We start from the raw sequence: 24,250 nt of genomic DNA, 5'->3' as shown, positions 1-24,250 counted from the left end.
GTCCAGAGGGACACGACTGTCTCAGAAATTAAAACCATTTCTGTTTGGTGCTGCGTTAACCCTGCGACAGCTTTGTGGATTCAAAACCATACAATCTGAATTAATACTGTAGCGGCTTTGTGTGGTAAGGAGGTGAACCAATCCCTTCGTTCTATTAATGACATCAAAGAAAATTAAAATAATCAATCAGATACATACGTGGTTTTACTAGGAGGTTTCTTAAATTACATCAGTGCTTAAGATGTGCTTAGTGGTTACTAGGGTATTTAAATTCAAGAGGCTGTTGAATGATTCAGACCACATACTACTGAGGGCTGCCAATTTGCACAGTCAATGGGAGAAGTAGTCATCATGCCTCCAGTAGGCATCTACGGCAGATGGTCTGAATACAACCCCTATTCTTTACCATTGACTGCATAAAAACAGAAGCTGGCTGCTTTGGATAGCAGGAAATATGAATCACTTCATCAGCCTCTGAAAGAGAGACATCATAAAAGACTTTTATATCCACATTAGGTGCTGTTGTGTAAGGTATGAATACATCCCAACATGAATATAGCATATGGGAATAGTTCTAGGAGGAAAACCCAGGCAATTACCATTTTTTATTAATGAGATAAAGATAATATAAGAGAGAGTTCTGCTTACTGTGACTACCGGGCAATTGACTCAATGTGAAGGACAAGTGTTTACCAGTTAAATCCCACTGCCAAAACTGACGTGGTATTTGTGCATTCTCAAACGAGGAATTCAGGATTGACTAGACTGTGGGATTGTCACCCTTTGGGGTAGCCAGAGGACTGAGCTATGCAATGGAGCAATGCAGAAAAAATTTCTTTATTCTGTAGTACAGGAAAAGTCAGTTCAAATCAACAAACACTGATGCACATGATATCAAGCTGCATCACTGCACCCATAAGACAGAAAGAGGTTGGTGGTTGTTAAGTTATTTGATGGTCTTGGCTGGGACCAAAAAAAAAACAAGTCTGAGCTTCAAAAACAAAACAAAACCAGACCCAAGAAAAGGCAAATTTCTGCTTTTTAAATTAAAAATGTTTAAAAAAATAACCTTTACCATCAAAAGAAAAAAACCCAAGTGTCATTCTTCCCCACCCCAACTTCTTCCCCTAATACTGATGGCATAATCATTGTTTTCAGCGTTATCCTAACTGCTATGTAATTTCACTTGTCAGTATTATTTCTCTGTCAACTGGCAACCGTTTATTTACTATGAGTAATATATCAGTACTCAGAAGAAAGCAAGCCCATAGTAAGCTATAGGAAGCTTTCACCCCATAATGGGAGGGGAAAGAATGAATGGAGCTGTGATGCTGGGAGCATTATAAAGGATCTACATACTAAACATCTTTCTTGAACCTTACAAATTGCTTTTACTCTGGTCCCCTATCATTTAAAGTTACTAAATATATATAATGATTAGCTCACTGTAAACAGTGAGAGCCCACCACATGTGATTAAAATTGATGGACTTCAGTAAATTGTTTTTGCAGGACAGGCTTGTGGTGCCAAACAGTGCCACACTTGGAATTCTGGAGGCAGAAGGATCTTTCGTAAGTTTGCTTCTTACCTCCTCAGATTTTCACGTGAAAAAACTAGCTTAACTCTTACCTCAGCAATTCACATAATGAAAGGAACAGAAATACTGTCTATGTATTCTTTGTTGGAAAAATCCATGTTAAAAGAGAGTGGCTGTCAGGGACTGAAGGTAGTTTATTGCCTGAACAGACAGAAACTGAGTTCTGGCCCACGAACAAGTAGCGCTCCTTCCCACACAAACTGCTCACTGGTTTTGGGGCTATGATATGACAAGGAAAGAGCTGGGTCAGCTGCCCCACTGGGACATGGTATGAAGCTCGATGGACTCGACCCTTATGGGTGCCTTCCAATTCAAGATACATTCTATGATGCTCAATACATCAGCAGTGATACACAGCTCATTATCATCCCGGGAAATGTGGATTCCCAATTTAGTTTCTTAAATTTCAGTGTGGGAGTCAGTCTAAATGTATGCACCTACGGTTACAAATGTAACTGGATTTTGATTCAAAAAATTCTTGCTTCTCCTGACATTGCTGGTACTTTCTGCAACCGTGTTGGACTTGCCTCCTTCCCTCCCTGAATTTGGGCCAAGACAGGATCGGTATGAGAATTACATGAGAATCTCCTGTACCTGCACCAACAGCAGCAGATTCATGTCTGGTAAGGGTGACTTTAACTTCAGTGCCTGCAGTAACTCCAATATAACACTGCGTGTCAAGTAGAATTTGTCCCTTTCCTGCAACAGAAAAAACACAGAATTGTGAATGTCCTGAAATTCACCGACACCCACTATTAAACCATAAAGACATTTTTTATCTAAGTTTGAGAAAAAAAGAGTTACAAAAGTGTATTGGTTTCTCCTGCTTTACAAAAAAGCAGACATCTTTCATCATTTGTGTAATTCAACAGACTTGATTGAACAGACATCAATGAGGGTGATTGATTCTCCTCTGACGTTGTATCAGGAACTATATCCAAGATTTTATTATGTCACACATGAAATATAGATACATTTTATAAAATAGTTATAAAGCCAGGGCATGCAGCATTGCTTTCACTAAGTAGTTCCATATAAAAGGGACACCAGTAAGGATTGACACAGGAGAACAAAACTGGCAATGCTATTTAGCATTATTCTTTCCTTAAACCTGCCAGAAATGATCTACATTTTACCATACTTTATTTCTGTTGTCATTCCCCTTAAAATATGGATGCCTGCGCTCAGGCAGCTTGGACATCTATTTTCATACATTGGACTAGCAGTACTTTTCCACTTACACAATAAAAACCATCTTGGCTACAGCTGCTACAACAGAAACATTTTAAAACATAGGGGAAAAATCAGCCAACGGAGATTACAACACTAAGAATAGAGCTGTAGAGCTGAGACAGCAAGGAGGCACAAGAGATAAGATGAGCCTGTTACACATCTTACTTTGACATTCTCTGACTTTAGGCGATAAGATTAAAATGTGGAACAAATCTATAACCTGCTACTGACCACGGCAGCTCAAGAATTTTGATCAGCAGGAAGACTTACACTGAGCTCTCCTTCAAATGACCATTAGAGATGAACTAATGTTATCTAATACAGAGAGCGTATCCAAAGCGTGCTTAAGATTTAAAACCTGATATCTTCCATCTCATAAATCTCATGCACTTGCCTGCTTACTTAAGTTAAACGTGTGGAACTTTTTACTCATTCAGGGCTTCAGTTCCTCTGTGATATCTGTAAAATAGGATAATAATGTTCGCCTCTTCCTCAGAGAGGTCTTGTGAGGTTTAGTTAGTGAGGGTCAGTTTAAAGGCCACCTCCAGCTGCGCACAGTAGCAAGTGTTGCTAAAAGGGAAGGAGTTGGAGGAAATGAATAGCTGGAAGTGAGAGGAGCTTTGGTTGCAGCACACCAAGAAGCCAGTCACCAGTGTTTCTCCTCAGGGAGCTGATGTCCCCACACCGTATCTACGTAGCACACTGCCAAACAGAGCTTACAGCAACAGTGCATGTCTCCCGTGGCACCCACATACCTTTTAATGAAAACAGATTTTAAATATCAGCCCCTGATTTGGGAGAAGGTGTCAAAACAACAGAATGGAATGTCTTTCATGGATGTTATGATGCCAGTCTGCGAATCAAGAGACCTTGCTTCAAGCTCCTAGTTTGATCTTCAATTACACGGAATGTGCAGACAGAGAACACATTTAGCTGATGGAATGGGCCCCAAACTGCAGTGGTTCTTGTCTGACTACATTGCTGCAGTCTAGGCAGCTAAATTCACAGGAAGCTAACACTCTAAAATTAAAAAAAAAAAAAAAAAAAGTTAAAAAAAAAAAAATCATTCCCTTATGGGAGCAGCAAACACTGGATCAGTTCAGCTGTATTATGAAACCATTACTCGAGGGGACAAGTACTCAGAAGTCACACACCCCACATGCATGAGTGGTGCTCTGATAAGAATAATACCATGTAAGAATATCGAGGAGAGGTCAGACCAGAACGAATGTCCGCAGTAACTTATCTCCAACAAGGCCATAAGCAGATACAAAAGGAAGAATAAAAACATGGCAAGCATATTTAATGCCACTAGTACTTTCCTACACATCAACTATTTTCAGCTCAGGGAACTTCCAAGCTCAGTGTGGCTTCTGTTATAATTCATAACTCCCAGCGGATTTACATTGACCTCTTGGATCCAGATCAACTTTTAGCACCCACAGTACTCGGCAGGGAGTCACACGCTGTTCAAGAATCACTTCCCCTTCCTTGCTTTGACACTGGTTCCTACAAACTTAACATGTTCTTGTACAGGAAAGGCATGAAATTACCCATCCCTGTCTAGGTCACTTGTAACTTTATAGACCTTTCTCACATTCCCATCCGTTGCCGCTTTTTCAGATTGAAGAGCCCTAACTCAGTTGCCCTGTATGTGGAACTCATCCTGCTGTTTGATCTTTCTTGCTACTGTTATCTGAACTTTCTCCAATTCTACTATATTCTGATTGGGAACGGGGAACCAAACTGGTGCACAATAGGCAAGGTGCAGATAGCCCCTGGTTACTTGCTGGAATTCACCAGCAAGGGTGACCCTTTCCACCGTCTTATGCCTTCGTAGCCTTGAGACACGTACATAATGCAGTGTCATGCTAAGACAGCTCACAGTTACATCCCCCAAAACACTGTACACAAGTTCATACCGGTAATCCAGTACAGTATCCTGCACATACTGAAAAAGAGAGGTAAAATTCTTTCAAAAGCATTCAGCTATTTTACAAACACCTGTGCTACAGAGAATATAACTGGGCTATAATAAATTGCTTTGTCAGAACCCTGGGAAGGAAGCAGAGACTTCATTAATCCCAGCTTTCCTTGCCTCTAAGGATAATACAACACTGAGCTACCTCTTTCTCAAAAAGTCTCCTATCTCACAGACTAAACTCTTAATGTTTGTTAAGCAGATGCAGTGCAGAGAGATGAAGCAAAATCAAGCAAAATGTTTTTTTGACATCTGACCTCTTGCTTCCTGCACTGTAAATCAGGAGTGATGACACTAAAGCCAACAGACCAGAGTACCCTTCCTATCAAAGTCCACTTATTCCTATCATTCTGCTGGTGATAAAGACATATAAACACATTTTATACATACTTTAAGAACTTTATATTCTGCCAGGGAGCCATAGATGGGTATTAGTTCCATGAGAATAACTCTCAGGGGAGTCACATATGTAAGTCTGATACCAAAGGGTCAAGAATCCAACCACGTTAGCCTCTGTTTAGCCACATTAACCCTCTTGAATGTCTATGCATCCCTATAAAAAAACCACCCCTGCAACCTTCAAACCGTGACTTTCCAGAAGTCTGTGTAGAATGTGAAACTACTGAAGTTTGCTTCTAGCAGGGCCCAAATTCAGTAGTAAGAATAGTAAATTTGGTTCTTTAATGGAGTGGTGTGCTATCCTCCAAGTAAGCAAGCATAATGCAAAATTCTTTATTTTACCTCTGTTGCTACTACAGTAATTACAAACACTAAATATTTGCCACTTCAATATTCCGTAAAAAAATTCAATAGCAAAATCATGTCATGTCCAATTCAGTGACATTCTGCATTTATTTAATAAGGGTCCAGGAACCAGGAAGCATGCAAGAAACACATGGATTTTTTTAATATCATTAATATCATGGTTTTCATGAAATAACCTAAACTGTGGAGCATGAGGGGAGTGAAACATTTCCTGTATTTCACAATTTGCTTTAGCAAGCATACATTCAATAGTCTTATCAGACCACAAATGCAAGAATGTCTTTAGTTTTAAATGGGGCTTTTTTTATTTCAGTGAAAAAACCCCACTGCTTGACTTTAAGTTAACATTTTTCTCACTCTGCCTTGCCCAAAGCCTTAACTATACATCTAACTCAAGTTACTTCCAAAAACTGGACAGTCTCTTCTGTATTCAGGATTTTTTCTTTCATAAACTCTTTCTCTTTCAAATGAGACAAAAAAGGTAGGTTTTGCTTGCTGCCATAAAACATACTGTTAGCTTCTATTTAATGCTTCAAACCATTACAACTGGTAAAAGTTTTTCTTATTTTCTTGTGGTGCAGGTTTTTGGTGAGTGTCACTGCTTTTATCATTTCTTCTTCACTGTTTGTCCAGCGATATTTTAAGTCCTATCAAGAATGAAGCAACGTGTGTCCCAATTGTACATTATCAATATAAGAAAATCATGTTGCTACTTATGAGAGAACGTTTCCTGAGCATTAATTACTGTTTTGACAAACGTATAGAGGATAGAAAACTGTGCACTTGGTGGCTGAAGCAACATTTCTGCTCAGTACCTTAATAATCTACATAATGGAGCACACAGGGCCTTAGTAAAAGGTTTGATTATTCTCTGTAGATTTTGTTGTTGTCCAACTTTTCACCAACAGCTACAAAAATGAACCTGAGTAATAACCGTTACTTGTACACCATAGCTTTCATCCAATAATCTTAACAACTTTTTAAAAGGTGCACCTATACTGTTTTCTTTTCTACACAGCTTATAGATATGCATCACAAAGTGAGGTACCTGATACAGAAGGAGACAGGATCTAAGCTGGGAAGCTCCTAACTTGGATTCTTCCACCTTACTTTGCTGTCTGTTGCCTCCCCTCACAGCCGGCTCTCAAAAGAGACTACCAGGAATATTTAAGTTTTTATTGCACAAACTGGCTGAACTTGTGCACTCGGAAAGATGTGACTGTACAGACATTTTAAGTCACGCATGAATACCAGGTATCACCTCTACAGGAGGAAAACAGTTCCAAGTCATGAAATCACACCAAAATACTTTTCTGAGCGGTGTTTTCGGCAGGTTCCCTTTATCTGTGTCGATACTGTGAGTGTGAAACTCAGTATCATTAAGAGGCACTGAACCACGATTGCTACTTGATTAACCAAACTACATTCAAACTGCTGATATGTCTGAAACTTGACACTGATTTAACCTTTATTTACAAACATACTACTTGAGAGAAGTCTGACTTTGTCTGTGCTGTTTTTGCTTGTCCCTAAAGGAAGGTAATAATCTCCCTGTTACCTTAGTGAAGGCTCGGTAGCACAAACCACACAGCTCCACCAGGTAGGCCAGAGTGAAGACAGCATTCTGAATTACAAAGCTCAGTAATTTTGAAAAAGGCTCCAGAAGACTCTGCAATGACACGATTTAGAGAAATCAATAATTGGTTGCTCAGCAAAACAAAAAGCATTCCAACTCTGAAACACCTGACTGGAACAGCATTACTTTTAGCTCAGAAGCTACCTTGCTGGTATTTACACTGTTTTGGCCAAACGGTTATTCTATCTAGCATTTGCCTTCATGTTTGTATGAGAAACTAGAAGCAGAAAAATAGAAAATAGTTTCATCTCTGACACAGTGCTTATAAGAGATTCTGTAGTGTTTATGCAAGAAAATCTCACTGACCTCAGTGGAATTGTACTGCAGAACTTCTAAGGAAGTTCATTGCTATCTTTTTAATTTTTTAAGGAAAAAAAAAAGGGGGGGGGGGGGAGGGAGATGAGAGAACATCAAATCTTTAAGAAGATATACATTCACACCCACACAGAAATGTAATCCCACCCACACTTTACTGTAACCTAGATTCCAGAGCTCTTATCATTCTCCAAACAGTATCGGACTGCACAATTTTATGCTTATATATAATACTTTCCTAGCTAGGGGATAAGAATATATTCATAGAATAGCATAGGCTGTCTAAATCTGAGGCAACAGTTTCATCTTCTTGGAACTTACCCTGGTGGCACTCGTGGTAGGTATCTTCAACAAGCAAATCATGATTCTTAAACTAGAGTCTAAAGAACACTGTAAACATATTTAAAGGCAGGAAGGAAGAAAAAAAAAAAAAAAAAGAAAAAACAAACAGAATTAGCACGTCTTGCTTTTAGTGGTAGCAGCTGTGAACAAGTTATAGGTGAAGCCTAAAGAATAACCCTGATGACTGATCTTTACTTTGCCTAAACTGGCTTATTCCTGAACACAAAATCATACCCCTTCAGTGGTAACATATGGTAACATACCACAGCATGGGCCTTGAGATGAGAAAATTTCACTAAAGGATTAGTGTAGAAAATTTAACTTCACCCCTTTTATAACAAAAATTTCCTAGAAATATATTTCCACTGTAATAAAATGGACCGGGGGGGGGGGGGGGGGGGGGGGGGGGGGGGGGGGGGGGGGGGGGGGGGGGGGGGGGGGGGGGGGGGGGGGGGGGGGGGGGGGGGGGGGGGGAAAAAGAAAAAAAAAAAAAAAAAAAAAAAGAGTGGCTTATCAGGAGGTACACACCATCTACTTCATTTATGTTTCTGTGGTTGCCCTGGGCTATGACATTTTTCCCCACATCCCAAGACAGGGCTGCAACTCACATCCCATAACATCAGAATGTGCCCTGGCTAAAGCTGGTCCAGATGCCCCTCTGAAGTTGCTCCTTATAGTGTAATTGATTTTTCTTCTGAGTAAATCACACAGGTTGCAGCAGTGAATGGGACCTTTCAGGGTCTATCCACTGTCCTGCCTCACGCCTGCTGCAAACATCTAGAACAGCAAAGAGTCACTTATGACCTCAGAGGAAGGAACAGGAGATGGAAAGTTCAGGAGCTAGCAACTGTTTTACTTGTATCACTAGTACACAGAGGGAATAGTTATTGCCTGTTTGGCTTAGTAAGTGCTGCAGGATAGTGCCTCAATTTACCAAAACCTGAAGTAGTTTCAAGATCTGACTATTGCATAATAGTGCAAAGGAATGTAGTAACAGTTATGTAATTTAGTTGTGACACCCAATTTAAAAGACAACGTTACGAATCACAAAGTTAGATTTTTGGAACCCTCAGTTCATACTGAGCAGCACTGCTTTGCACAGAAGAAATTACCACTGGGCTCATTCGTGCCATAGGAAATGAAAGCAGAATAAAGGCATCAGAATCCCGTGTTTACTGGAAAGACTCAGAAAAGTTTTTACTGTGTTTACTGAGAAGACATCTGGAAATACACACACTCGAGTTAAGATCCTCTGTATGTACCCGAAGCACTCAGAAATCAGAGCCCAAAGCTTCTAGATTCAGTTTCTGCAGGTATATTCTGATTGCAGTCAGAACTACAACCTGGTCAGCCGAACAGGCTAGGCTCAATTCCCAGCTGTCTCAGTTTTCTCTGCCTAACTATTGTGTACTTTCAGCAAATTAGTTAGGTGGCGCTGCTCTTCTGGAGAGTTTTATTTTGTTTTAACAGTTAAAACCAGATGGATTTTTATTGCCAAAATGCTGATTCTCTCAAATGCAGTATTTTAATCTGACAAAGACGGGACATGGAAAGTGTAGTAGAGAAGAGCCAACAAAGAGGCGAAGAGTACTCTGGTCAGAGTCATTACTGTTATCCACAGAAGATATAATTAAAGGGATGGATCAGACATACAATAAATCCAGTCCTCTGGAAACATGAGTTGAATCATTACAAAGTATTCACAACCCACTCTGATTTCTCACCCACAACTTTCCCGCTGTTACATACATCCTGACCAGCAGCAGTTATAGCTCGTTTCAGCTGTCCATACATCATACCTTAAGTGGCAAAACACAAGGGAGTTTAGTAAGGAAGGTCTGAAACTGATTACTAATCGTGGTCCAGAGGTTGCTGGGTGAATCCATCGGCAAGGCTTCCATAAAGGTAGCAATATTTTCCAAACAGCGTAGCATTGCCCCCCCTGCTGGTAAATTCTTTTTGTTGTTTAAACCCTGGGAAACAAAATGAGAAATGTACATAAATGTACACATGCAGAAATGGTCCCTTAAACAGCAGTTGGAAATGCCACGGTTAATTTGTTCAGACCAAATACTACTAACCTCTTCCATAATGCTAATGATAAGATGCTGTGCAGGGAATTTGAACTGTGCATGTCACAGTTAGGTCTAGTTCAGTTCTTAAAAGTATTGAGCAAAAGATTTTGAGCCAGAATGTTACAGGCAGAGTTCTAACTCATAACCTGCTTAGACTGGCATGCAGTAAAAAAAAGCAGATCTTGTATTCACCAGTGGATTGTCCATGTTTTCCTTTGGACAGTTTTAAACACGATATGTTCGTTCATGTTCAGTAGACCATGTATGCTTTTTTGGCGTCTGTACTGGGGTCAGGCCTGGAAACACGTAAGCAGTTTTAAAGTGGTGTCAAAATCTTTGTACGAAGCAACCACCATGTTCTTGGAAGAGCAGGATACATGCAAATGACTAGTGCTGGTGGGAAGATAAAAGTTACTGTAGAAACAAGCCAAGTGCACTGGAGGCAGTCAGTGAAAGGCAGGTAATAAATCTTTGGACTACTTAGAGAAACTGCCATCAGGTGCAGGGGAGAGGGAGAACTGAGATGTATGAGCAGAAATGTTCCTGAAAACCAGAAATAGTGCTGGCAGAAGGGATGGCCCACACCACCAATGTGTAGGGCAGCTTCAGGAGCTGTCTGAGAAAAAAAACAAACACCAAACAAAACCAAACCAAAAAGCTATCAGTGGGAGCAAAACCCAAAAGGAAAATAGTGAGGACACACTAATGCTGCTTCCAGGCACTACAAAACAAAATTCACATCGCTTTTGGTGATGCAAGTTTGAACTCTTAATGAATGAGGAGAAGCAATCCAATATGCCTGATGTGTTAATAAATTAGCACCATTAACAGAACCAATTGCCAACATACCTCTAACAGCTGGCTCAGAGCAGCGATGGAGCTCAGCTCACTGAAGTCCATAAGAGATGTGGCCAAGGTCCGTAAAAAACTTCCATCTGAAATTCGATTACATTTTTGTATTGGCTGTCCACACAGGGGTAACCAAAAGGGTCAGAAATGCACTTAGGAACTGCACATTACCTTTAATATTGCTCTGGAAGAGCTGAGGGAAAATGCCATTGGGAGCCAGCTGATGGAACACACAGCGGAGGAACTGCTTGGCCACACCTGCAGCATTTCCAGGGATCATCATGCTGAAATAAAGGGAAAGAAAAAGAAAACGAAAGAATTGCATTGCAGATGAAACACTTCTCAAAGCTGACTACATGGAGAAGATAAATATGATCCTATTCTTTTTGATTTTGGAAGTGTTCAGTTATGAGTGAGACAGCCAAAAGCAGAACTGTCCTGGTCCCAAAAAACAGTTCAGCATGTTGATTCTATGACTTCACTACAATTACGAAGAGCTTAAAAAGTTATGTACACATACCTCAAGTATTTAAGTCTCAATCAATAGTTGCATTTTTCCTGATTCTCCAACATGATTTCATTTGTGAGTCACTTGAGTTTGAGATATAATCCTGCTCTCACCTTGTGTGTTTCAGTGATACAGGATGAGGTTTGTGGCTTTACCATAAAACACATGAACAACAGGTAAACACACACATTGTAATTTTAATTTGCCTATTGCAGGTTCCTTCGGGAGATGAACTACTTCCCACTCAATCATGAAATGAATGGTTTCATTTAAAAAGCTGAAGTATTATCTATTTGCTCATAAACTGCACATCTTAACATGTTTTACAGCTTCTCAAAATGAATTTATCCTATTCAGCATCTTATCTACATAAAGGGACATGACTACCAGGGGCTTCTCCATGGCCAAGGATGATTCACTCGATTGAATGTGTGAAGATTGTTTATCAAGACAAATACTGAACACAGAACAAGCTAGAAAGAGCTGCACTGAAATTGCAGAAACTAGAAGGCATCTTTAAAATCTGTCTAAATTCGAGGGTTTTTTTAAGTTCAATACATATGAATATGGGTTCCTGCTCATCTTCAGAACACACAAGATATTTGAAGCAAATGGGAAAGGACAGGACTTTCCTCTTATTCACATACCTTAAGTAAATTTTTAAAAAGTTAAATTTAGTTGATTTCAGGGTCAGGGAGGATGATGCTTTACATTAATTGTTTCATTTTGGCTAAGGTATCCTTTGCTACCATACCTTTCTGCTTGATTAGAAAAACTCGTACTTGATGCCAACCTGGAATAAAAATAACAAAAAAAAAAAAAAGTGAAGCTCATATACTTTTTTTGTGTTTCTTTTTTAAGTAAGCCTATAAAGCATTTTTTTTTAATAATAAACAAGAATTTTAGAGAACATTTAAAATGTCACCAGAAAGGTCTTCTAAATTGCACATAAATTCACTCAAATCATGTTTGCATGACATACAAACTCTATTCAGTCTTGCACTCTCATAAACATTTAACAGCTCTAAAGACAATGATAATGAGATAATAAGAGACACGATAATGAAGTAAAGCTACTGCCTTACATGCACATCACAGATAATTACTAATCTAGAGGTATTTGGAAAAAACAAAGTTTGCCAGAAGCTGCCTACTGACTGAATTCTTTCTGATTAACACAGCAACATAGACTATGCCAAAATTCTCTACTTGGCAGTGTGAAGTGAGGCTTCTAGTTCCAGATTCTGGCATCTAAATAACTGGCCTAATTTCAGAAACACTAAGTACCTACAAAGTCAAATGAGAAACACTGGGTTCTCAAAAATTGGGTCATTTATTTTAGTGCCTAAATATAGACTTTAAAGCCAGATACGGGCATTCAGTGATGAAAATATTGAACACAATCTTAAAAAAAAATCACGCACTTCAATATTCAGGACATGTAAACAAACAGAATCAGGGTTTATCATATCAAAGCATCACACCTTTAACACAAAAAGGCATTGAAAAGCAATTATGGACACTGGAAGTATTTCTTACATACAAAATACCATGCAAGTTTTACTTTCATCTGCTGTGCATCAGTATTTTAGCTGGTATAAGCTATATAGGTCTAAACAGAAAGTTCATGGCGCTACACTAATTTACAGCTGCGGATGATCTGGCCTTCAGTGTTCATCTTTGATTCATGATCCTGTTAGGCTGGATTTAGCTGTTGCTCAACCCTCTGTCAGACTCCGTTCTGAAGACAATTCCCTCTCTAGTCACCACTGCAAAATCCAAAAAGGAGCCTAAGGCAGCTCAGTTGAATGCATCAGTGTAAACTAAAACGGATGGTGATTTTCATTAATGATGCATGAGCTGGGGACGCAGCATCCTTTCAACAGTGTGTCCTGGTTTGGGCTGAAATAGAGTTAATATTCCTTTTCAGGGACTAGATGAGTGCTGTGTTTTGGATTCAGCTTTGGGTTTGGTATGAGAAGAATGCTGATAGCACACTGATGTTTTCAGCTGCTACCGAGACTTCAAGGACTCTCCGACTCCTCACGTTCTGCCCGTGCACAAAGGCACGGGGAGCAGGGAGGGAGCACGGCCACAGCACCTGACCCTAATTGGTCAATGAAATATTCCATATCATGGAAAGTCATGCTCACTATATAGAGGAGGGGTGGTTGGGAGGGAGCTCTCTTGCTTCTGGGATTGTGATTGTGGGATCTTGGTATCTCAGGATCACTAGCCGGGAACGGGCTGGATACTGGTTAGCGGGTGGTGAGAAAATATGTTGTGCACTGCCTGATTATATATTTCTTTTTTTTTCTATCATCATCATTGTTCTCCTTTTATTGCCATTATTAAACTGGTCCTATCTCAGTCTCCCTTCACCCCTCTTATTCTCTCCCCCATTCCCAGGTGGGGAGGGGGAAGGGAGGGTGACCAGTTGCGGTGGTTGGTTGCCGACCAGGCTCAAACCACGACATAGTGAAATAATCTCAGGCTGGATGGTGCAGGGGATTGAAGATTATATTCTCTTCAATTGTCCCAGCATGAATCAGAAAAACTCATTGGAGTCCCTGACTCCACTGTTGTTAAGAGGAGTCCACACTAAAATACAACACACTAATTCTGGTGTGCAAAGCTAATGGACATTACACTTATTTTCAAAAATCTACTACAACGTATAAATACAACAGCATGAAGTATTTCTTCTGAAACAAATCAAAGTCCTACACAAAGTTTTTCTCTCCTTTTGAACGCAGTAATGCAGGTGTGGTTTTTATGATAAACAAAACATTAGGTTTCTAGCTGTGGAAAACTTCACTCACGAGACATGAACTACACTAAACACCTGGGAACATCCAAACCTTTTTTGAAATTTACAGCTTGTGTGTATTTGTCATTACTACTCTAAATATTTTGTTGCACAAAGGCCATGAACCCCCATCATCACCTCCACTTCACAGACCACAACGCAGAACAGTACACGGACTGTAGACAGTAAATGGAAGTGTTCAAATTTGTACATGTTAAGAACAGAAGTTAAGCTTTTCAAAGCTCCTCACTAACTCGAGAGCCTAAATGCCATTTTCAAACAGGGCTTTGATGCTTGGAAAGCTAAATCTCACTGGATTCGGGAACTAGAGCAAAAGTTAAGTGCGTGCCAGAGTGTTATAAACATGTCAGTCTCCAACTGTCAGTAACTTGAACCCAGAACTTTCTCTCTTCTGAAAATCCCAGTAGAAGTATATCTCTATCTGTGGGTACCCAAATAACTTCTGAAAATCTAGCTGTGTATTGTTTAGGTATTCTGAAAGACCCTAGATTTCTTAACTCCTTGTTTTCTCTTCTAAACATGAAATCAGTGGTTCTTTTTCTAAGAATAAAAATGTAAGGAGTCTAATACATTCTAACCTCTGCTGTCAGATGGGTATTTGGAGGTAATGATACAGCACTGTTTGATGAAAGACAGCAACTTAGGTTATATGCATGAGGCACCTGAAAGCCTCCCTGCTTGTATATGCTATTTATTTTGCACGTATTCAAAATAATTCCTTTGTGGGAAGCCTCTTACTGGACTTCGAATTTGTCAGAAATGGCAGCCAGGAGGAACAACACAGGACGTTTAGCAGGAATACCCCAGGTTGCATGCCATCTGCTGCTCTAAAACAATCAGCTGTCTCATTCCAAAGATGCAGCATTTCTTCCTCAAAGCACAGAACAAGGTTGCCCACTCGGCCCTCATCCCTTGGTAATTTCCCTTCCAAATGATTTACCCTCTGTAGCTGTAGCACTGCTGTATTTACAAGAATCACACGGAATGGATAGCATCTGCCTAGATTAGAAACTGCCTCTATTGGAGTTCATTAGCAGTGACAGCAGGGAACTGCAGCCCTGCAATTAATGGAAGACTTGAATAGCTTCTGTGTTTAAACAGAATTGGGAGGTAGCGGAGAGGGAGGGCCACCAAAGAGCCATACCCCTGCAGAAGTTGCAGTCAAGCAATTTTAACTTCAGTCACTGGCCAGAACATGGAAAAGGAGAGCTGTGCATCGTTTCTGCACTTGTAGTGCTGCTCAAAGTTTATTCTGAAAACACCCCCAGCGCATCGTTCCCACCTCTTGGCAGAAGTTGTGGAAGTGGCTGAGGCAGCAACAAGAAGTAACACAATAGTAATGGTGCACTTCGATTATCCCAGGCACGCTGGGTAAAAGTCATAAGAGAAAAATAATAGATACCAAATGATTAAGACTTTATCGGAGACAATCTCATGCAGCACCTGGTTAGAAAGCCGTCACAAGGAGATGCACCCTTTTACTTAGCTTTATTTAGCATACAAAATATGGCTGAAGAGCTTCAAGTATGCTAATGAATGATCATACCTAGGACTCAACAGTCCTCCAGGATCAACAAAATTCAGAAAAGCTGACCACATTTGCGCACAACTTCTAAAGCAGGAACTACATAAAAGCGAAAAGTTCTGTCAAAGCAGGAAAAAGGAGTAGACAAGGGAATTCAACATTTACAAAGAGCACAGAAGCTGTTTAAGAACTTGACATTGGAAGCACGGGGCCAAGGTACCCCACTTGTTAAAAAAAAAGGACTTCAAGAGAGCAGTAGAAAGGAAAGGTGAGGGAGGTTACTAGAAAAAAAAGAAGGCTGCTTTCAGGAAGTTGAAGTCATGTCTCGAATGAAAGCAGGAAGAGCATAACTTCTGACAAATCCAATGTAAAAATCACAAGAAGGCAGGCCAAAGAACAGTTCAAGGAGCAAATAGCAGAAGGAATTCAAAACTAAAAGTAAATTTTTCTTCAAATAAACAGGATCAAGAAGCACACCAACTGCTGCATCAATTGCTCTTCAGGTAATAAACAGGGCACTCAAGGAAGATAAGGGTAGTGCAGAAAAAAGGAATTCATTCTTTACATCACTGCTTACAGTGAGACAGGCTGGGTAGATTCCCAAGAGGGAACCTCCCTTTGGAGGATAAAAGGGAAGGATATCAAAGGAGCTGCACAAAACTGATGTGACAGTGGAAGGAGTTACTTAAGAAACTGACAAAATGACAAGTAACAAAAAGCAGACAGAACCTGATGTTAATCACTTAAGAGTTCTAAAATACATAACTTTAAAATAGTGAAGTTTACGTAAACCCAATTCCAGACACAAAATTCTTTCAAACATCTGGGAAGAGCAAAGTCCTGAATTTACCTTCCTACAGACTGCATGATATCCAACAGCAGAGGCAGCCAAGTCTGGACTAAGGTGAATGAAGGTTGAGAGCACAACTATGGCCAGGCCTAGTGTTTCTTCATCATATTCTTCAAGAATAGCCCCACAGTCATGACACCTGAAAAGAATAGTTTTAAAAACTGACATTAACAAATTTAAAACAAAGTATTACCATATATACATACGTGTATATCTTTTTTTTAAATACCATTATTTAGTACATTCTATTCAAAATCTATTTAGAAAGATAATATAATTGTGATATTTCTATAATTAATAACAGACCATGGCTTTCAGACTTTAATAAAGCTTCTCACTGGCTGTTTCTTCACTGACAAATGAAAGAGGGCCACCGGGCAGGCCTTGCTTTGGGTCCTCCATTGCTAATTCTTAGCCAGTTCCCTCCACGGTACTGGACTGCTTCAGCTTGCTCTATCCAAGATAAATCTGCAGCGCTGAAGACTGGCCCTCAGCAGCGTGAGCACCAGCCAGTTCGTGTGACTTGTGCTCAGGCAAGGGCTCAAGTCCCTGGCACTCTTCTATTTAGCAGCACAGACACAAACAATGACACTCACAGATGATCCTAAAGAGATGGAACAATTTCACGTTGTCCTTCTTGTCAGTCATGAATTATGAATAATGAATTATACAGTTAGGAAACAATGACCTGATTGGTTCCCACAGCATTTATAGCTATCAAGAAAAAAATGAAAGGACCTCTGAGAGGCACAAAACCTTAGATTTCAGAGAAGTCTCCTTTCCCAGGGCCGATCTGCTGCTGAGTCACTTATCCTTTCTGAACTGCTTAAAGACAACTGATGAAGTTCTGAAAGGGCTCTGTAATGTCTAATTATAAAGGGGATGTCAGATTAAGAAGAGATGAGACAGGCTTTCACAACCTATAAAAAAGGCAAACCAATGTGGAAACTGGCTTATCTCAGCCCAGTAGGAAGGCTTGCTTAATTTGATCGATCAGTTGCTAATGACTCCAACAGATTATGGTATTTTAACTTAATGGAATTGTACGGGCAATGTTCTTGTCTTTGTTACTAAATAGAAACAAAATACGCCAATGAAGTCAGGAAAGTCAGGCTCAGCTGGTCTGTATATTAATAGGTGGTGCTAGAGCTTTTGTGAAATGGCAAAAGGAAGTCCCAAAGACAAGCCTAACTGTTGGGATGCTTCACTTTGTCACACAATAAGGTCCACTGTCCACTTCTAGTCACAGCCTGCACAATGACCCTATCTTTCTCAAGTGATCATCCTGGCATATCTGTCTACTGGCCTGAGCGCAGGAGCACAAGAACTTCCTGTTTCTCTTCCCAATTTTTGATCAAATCAAGGCACAGCTCCCCGCTGACTGCTCTACTTCCCCATTAAATGAGCACACTCAAGTTGAACATTTCCTTTAGAGGCATTTTAACCAACCAATTAAGGTTTGCAAAAGCTTTCGGGATCAGTGAGTCAGCATTAAAAATGCTGTGTTGATTATACATGATTACACATCAACAGTTACCTATTTCAACAGAAACACACAGGAAATTTTAAAAACAGCTTTTTTTTTTTTTTTTTTTTCCTGAAGGGGAAAGTGGTTTCTGATGGATCACAAGGAACCCTTGATTTAAAATTGGATGGAAAGTGCTTCCCCTGCCCTCCACACACACACAATAGCCTAAGTCATCATTTCACTTGTACAAACTCACATAGGCCCTACTGAATTAAAAGCACATCTTGTTGGCAGTGTTTAGAAAATGTTTACCTAGAGGGAAAAAAAATAATTAAAAAATTTAGCATGAATGATAGAATGGACTTTATATTTCCATGCAGTATACCTATACTGTATTTGATCTTTTTGAAGTTCAACTAGTTCTTTGAAAGGAAGAGAAAAATAACTTACTTATCAGTCATCATAATGGGCTGGTCGTCAGCAAATTCTTCCGGTGCAGGTACAAACATACTGACTATACTGGGTGCTGACAGCAAGCTAGATTTTGTGGCACCTTAAAGCAATTAGGGGAAAAAAAATAAGAAAAAAAAAATGAAAGAAAAATCACCAAACAGAAATCCAAACTGCTTGAAGAGCAGACTTCTAAAGAAGAGCCATAACCGTTTTACTGTGCATAGTAATAAGACATAAAGTGTGTCTACAAAAGGATATATAGAACATGCCTTGCTTCTGCCAGATTATGCCAATTACCTAGAACTATCAATTAAAAAAAAAAAAAATCACCTTAAAAAAAACAACCTTGGGAAAAAGATAAAGAACAAAAATTACAGGAAGGAGGATATAATAGTATCTACTCATTTCTTAAGAAGTGAGGATGATTCTACAGTTTCTATGAGACTGGACACCAGAAGATTTACAGTCTTCCCTCATACTTCTTGGGAATTACCTCCCCATAGTTCTCAGTGAGATGAAGGAGGAAATAAGTTCATGTATTTCAACACCAGGTCATCGATCTATTCATACCATCCCTAACAGAGGCACAGGAAGAAAATTAGGAAAGGACAGCTAGGAGAAATAATTCCTAAGAAGTTGAGAAACATTGAGAACATTGTAAGGCTGAGGATTAGAAATGCCTTCTGTTGAAAGTCTTCACAAACACCTTTATTTTCCAAAGCTGAGTTGTTCAGCTGGGGGTATAGCCACAGTGATCATGCGACATATGGGGTTCCCTTTGCCTTTGGCAGTTTTTGTGCACCTCATTTCTGATATTGCTTGTTTCAATAGTAAAGGTTACATATAACGGAAGATTCAAACTTTTGTCTTCTTGGAGTTCTACTTTCCAGAATTACAGCAACAGAGGGTAATCTGACAGTAACATCTCTCCAGTATGGTGTTTTCCTCCCTTGGTCCCTAAGCAGACAAGAGCAATTGCAGAAAAAAAAAAAAAACATACAGAGGAGGCAACTCTCCGGCTAGTCTGGTTAAGAAAACCTCAAGAAGAATAATCAGACTCATTCATGAGCCACCAGAAACTTGGATAAAGTTACTGTGATGTACAAGCTATGTCATTCATCTGAGATGTCTTGTGGTGATCATTTAAATAGTTAGCAGTTTCATTCTCCAGGTCACTAAGACAGAAAGAGAGATTCAATTCTTAAAGAAAAACATTTCTTTCGGTTGCCACATGTAGTTGACATGATAGAGACAGCCTTACTCTGTTCCCATACAGTTCAGCTCCAATAATTAATCCAGGGAGCTCAGCTGGTAGAGACCATCATTACATATATAAGATGTCCCCAAGAACATCTCATTCTAAAGACCAATCTATGAGAAGTTCATTTTATGAACCCATTTTTAGAAGGGTGTCAATGCCCTTTTGATGCCAATTCAACCACAGAATAAGTAATCCATTTTTGACTTTCCTCCTGGTTGCTTCAATCTGCAGATTCAGATTTAATGTTAACATTAGCCTGTTCTGATAATATTTAACTATGGAAACAGGGGGAAGCTTCTCCACCTAAGCTAGGTTCAGATGGAATTTCTGATGAGATAATCCCAGTTACTGTAGGAAAAGCAAATCTAATATCAGCTCTCAGGCAAAATAATCTAAGCTCCCACCATTGCTGAACTCAAAACATGTGGAGTGATGAGGGCTTGTTTCACAAGACTAAGGCAGGTTTTAAACAATCAATTTACTAAGTATGGAAGGAGATATTTCTTTCACATACAGAGTTCGATAGTTTGTAATTGTCTCATGAGATCTTGTTGGATATGAGCAAACGCTCCAGGAAGTCCAAAACACTCTTCAATAATAGGACACCATCCATAACACAAGAAATATGAGTGCATTTTCACATACTTCTAGCCATTCTTTTTCTTCCCTCAAAAATCAATAAAGATCCTCTTACCACGACTTTGGAAGTTTCACTGTCGTGTTCTCTAGATGCAAGGCCCATTGCAGCACACAAAGGCTAAAAGCTGTCATAATGCAGATTACAATATTGGAATAAGACTTAACTAGTCAAAATAAAAACGTCCCCTCTTGTGCACTGAACAGTAGGAAAAAGACATGATTTAGGCAGAGGAGTAGGTCACTGCCCCACTGCAAGGCTGTAAGAAAGTCTGGAAGTATTTCAGCTGTGAGAGAGGAGAGTTCGTAAAGAAATGAGATTCAACCACACTCTGCATACAGTCTTTTGCTTCCAGGTTGACAGCCCAAACAAGTACTAGCAGAAAGCTGGTACTTTCTTATCAGTTGTCCCTGTCTTGAATAAAATGTCTTGTCTAATAGTTTTTCAATAACCTACATTCTGCAGGACAGTTGAAGGCTTTAATACAGCTGAATAGAACATAAAATTCAGCACCAGTCAGTTGGTACTAAGCCAAAAAACCTTCCTGGCAGTCTTAGCAGAGAGATCAGGTCAAATGGACACTGAACTAACCTCTGATTCTTAGTGGTGGTCCCTCCAAGTCAGGGTTTAGGCAAACAGGGACATTGCACAGCCGCTTTCCATGCTGTATCTGCTCTGTGAATAAATACAGAACTTCAGTCTCCAGAACTATGAATCCAGCATCTGTTACCAGCACCACAAGTCTTAAACAGTTAAAACAAGAAAGACAAATACGATAGCTACAGAAAAAACAAAGAGAAGAGTTAGTTTTTTAAGCGTAGAAAAGAGGAGGGGAATGGAGAGGAAAAGAAAGATGAAAGAAGTCCACAAAGGATAAAGGAGATAGATAACCTAATAACAAAGGAGACGTTTTAGGAAAGTGTCATTAAACAAGAAAGAAGGTGCTAGCCATAAAGAATCAAGATATGAAACATGTAAGTCGCAGAAAGACAGTTTTTAGAAATACCAAAAGAGTAGAAGTTAGGAATAGTTTCTGCTGACAGAAGCTAGGCACAAAATTATTTTATTTTACTGATAGCAAGTTTGGGAAAAGAGTGGTTTCAAATAAGTGCAAGGGACACATGTTACCTACCAATATAAAAAAAAAAAAAAAAAAAATTAAGCATGCATGAACCAAGCCCGCATTATATACTTATAAGGGACAAGACTATTTCCTAGTTGTTATAGATGAGTATAATGAATCTTAAAATTGTGGTGTGACGTTGAAATGACAGTCACACTGAACATTTGTCCTGAAAAAAAAAACAAAACAAAAAAAAAAAAAAAAAAAAAAAAAAAAAAAAACACAACAAACCACGAACCTGTTATCTGTCCAAATAATAGTTTTACTTTGAAGCTAGTGGTTGAAAAAGAGACTGGGAGACGCAAAGCTGTCCAGAAAAGAACATTTAACTTTGTAGCCCCATGCTGGGAGGCATGCAGCTGGACTGAATGTTGGAGGGAAAAGCTAGTGGACTTGGAACAAGATTAACAAGACAGATTCCCTGAGCGGTTTTGAGTATGACTTGTTCCTCTTGAATACAGGCTAATTACTTCTTGCAGAATAAAAGCAGTAACTTCTTTATCTCTAAACCTCTGCCTGAGAAACTAGGTGATACCAGCTACGCCTACTCAATAAATAGATTAACCTGCCGATAGGACAAAAAAAAAAAAAACCCAACATTGTTATCATTGACAAATTCTGACCATTACAATTTAAGGATCTCATGCTGAGCATGCTACTCAGCAGACTGCAGTAGAAATGATAATCCTAAACTATACACCATACCTTTAGCCATTCTTCAGCTACAAGATTTAGTTTGATGGAACTTGATGCTGAAGACTGAATTAAGCAAAAATTTTAACTCAGCTGTCCAGAACTGGTGGTGAGACATTCATTCAGCATGCTAAGTTCCATATAATGTTTTAAGCATTCCTTTCTCTGGACACATCTGGATCTGCTGATAAATTCCTAAGAGGCACGATTCTGTCACATTACTAACATCAAGATGGGAAATAAATATCTAGCATTTATGATAAACCTGCTATGAATTTGGTCGCAACAGAAAAATCTTTCATAAATAACCAAAAAAAATAAATAAAGCACTTGAGTAATGAGGAAATTATGCGCTTAATTCAGTTTTCATTGCTTTGCATTCATCTTAATGGGAGAAAAAAACAGGTCAGTGAGTGAACAGAAAACTTCAGGTGTTCAGCATGAGCTGGCAGAAACTTCTCTAAAGAGAAATCAAACTGGTTGGTATAAGGCACGACTCTGAGGTGTACCAACACCATTGTAAACATACATGCAATTAAATGATTCCATGCACCAGGGATGAAAATCCTATACCTAATGAAATCAACAGTGATACTTCCATTTCATTCAGTGAGGCCAGGAAATAACCCATACAATATGCAAAACTGTAGGGACACCACAGAGAGATCATCCCCCAAATATAAAGTTTCACTTTAGACTTGGGATTGATTACTTATCTGCAACAGTAGAATAGAAATACTCACGTTTTAAATGGTTTGATACAGAAAGTAATTGGTTTAGGAAATAGAAATAAAGAACAATAAATGCAGCTCACCAGTATCCCAAGTGCTGATATTGTGGGGAGCACTAGACTGGTGTTCCAGCTGCCTCTTCATTAGCTGGTTCATTGTCAGAGCTCCCAAAGAGCCTCTTTTCATTTGTCTGAACTGAGCTGCAAGTCAGAAATGCAAAAGGATTTCAGGGGCTCAGACAACATGTAAAACTACTTTTATTTCCTGATATTCCAAGCCAGCACGAGATAAATACTGAAAGGACAATGACTACTTGCTCTGAGGATCTTCCTCAAGTCAATGTGCACTTTTCACACAACTATTGGGCCAGAATTGTACCCCTGACATCAGTCATAAGCGACTTGGATTCAGGATCTCATCCACCGTGTCAACTGTCAGGGCCTTTTTGTCTCCAAATATCATGAAAGCTCTTCAAAACACTTGGTATCTGTGAAGCATAAGATACTACCCCAAAATTCCCATACTGACAGGTGATATACGTATGCTTGAATCTCACCTGAATACCATGTCCCGAGGCAGGAAACTGTCTCCTCTGAGCAAAGCATGGAAGACTGACCTGCTCAAGCTCACTATCAGAAAACAAATCCCCTGTCTGTGTAGCACCAGCACCCCTCACAGGTGAGGCAATCTGACCCAGCCTCCTAAATACCCACCACTCAGGCGTAACACCTGCGTGTTTCTTCTGAACTGCGCAGCCAGCATGCCTTTGAAGATGGGTCTCTTTTATTAACTTCACCACCATTCTTCCTACATGGAGGTGTCAAGCAATGAGCATGAGATTTTTCCTCATCCAACTATTTATAATACTTCTTTAAATGGATATTAGTTTGCTTTAAGAGATGTGTCTCACTGGATAATGGCGTCGCCCTCTGCCCCCCCAAAAAAAAAAACAAAAAACCCACAAAACCAAAACCCAAACAATTGTGGATTTAAAATTTAAGGCTTTTTTGGTCATGTATTTTATCAATGCTTAAATGGAGGAAGAGACAGATCATATACAACTCCTAACTCTCTTACTTTTTTCTCCATTCACAAGAAAATTCAAATTGAGTGAGCATAATACATTCACTCTGACAGCTTAGTCCGGGTGATGTACTTCCACCACTGCAACCAAAATCATTATTCACAGTGTGGACAGAGTTTTAAGGCCTTGCTTGAACAAGGCATGTGAGACTGCTGACATGCATCTCCATGCACAAAACCTTTTAAAATGTTGCCGTAAGTATATGTTTAAGTGCTTTCCTCAACAGGACCTTAAAGCAAGGGCAACAAAGCAAAATCTTCTCCTAATGATTATTTTCATCTGCAACTACATTCA

The 24,250-nt window shown here is 39.5% G+C and overlaps 1 protein-coding gene across 1 annotated transcript in view; it reads right to left on the bottom strand.

Annotated features, from left to right (window-relative positions):
- UNC79 (unc-79 homolog, NALCN channel complex subunit) overlaps positions 1–24,250 on the bottom strand; it is a 111,469-nt gene that overhangs the window by 24,249 nt on the left and 62,970 nt on the right. The window contains 12 exon segments of the mRNA XM_042790924.1: positions 2,192–2,296; positions 7,135–7,245; positions 7,849–7,917; positions 9,669–9,842; positions 10,794–10,879; positions 10,965–11,077; positions 12,056–12,094; positions 16,507–16,542; positions 16,544–16,645; positions 18,425–18,527; positions 20,917–21,000; positions 22,956–23,072. Of these exon segments, the coding sequence (XP_042646858.1) occupies positions 2,192–2,296; positions 7,135–7,245; positions 7,849–7,917; positions 9,669–9,842; positions 10,794–10,879; positions 10,965–11,077; positions 12,056–12,094; positions 16,507–16,542; positions 16,544–16,645; positions 18,425–18,527; positions 20,917–21,000; positions 22,956–23,072 (1,139 nt within the window).

This window comes from Tyto alba, unplaced genomic scaffold, assembly GCF_018691265.1.
Source record: "Tyto alba isolate M040663 unplaced genomic scaffold, T.alba_DEE_v4.0 Super-Scaffold_18, whole genome shotgun sequence".
Classification (NCBI taxonomy): domain Eukaryota; kingdom Metazoa; phylum Chordata; class Aves; order Strigiformes; family Tytonidae; genus Tyto; species Tyto alba.
This window is presented reverse-complemented; position numbering and strand designations above follow the sequence as displayed.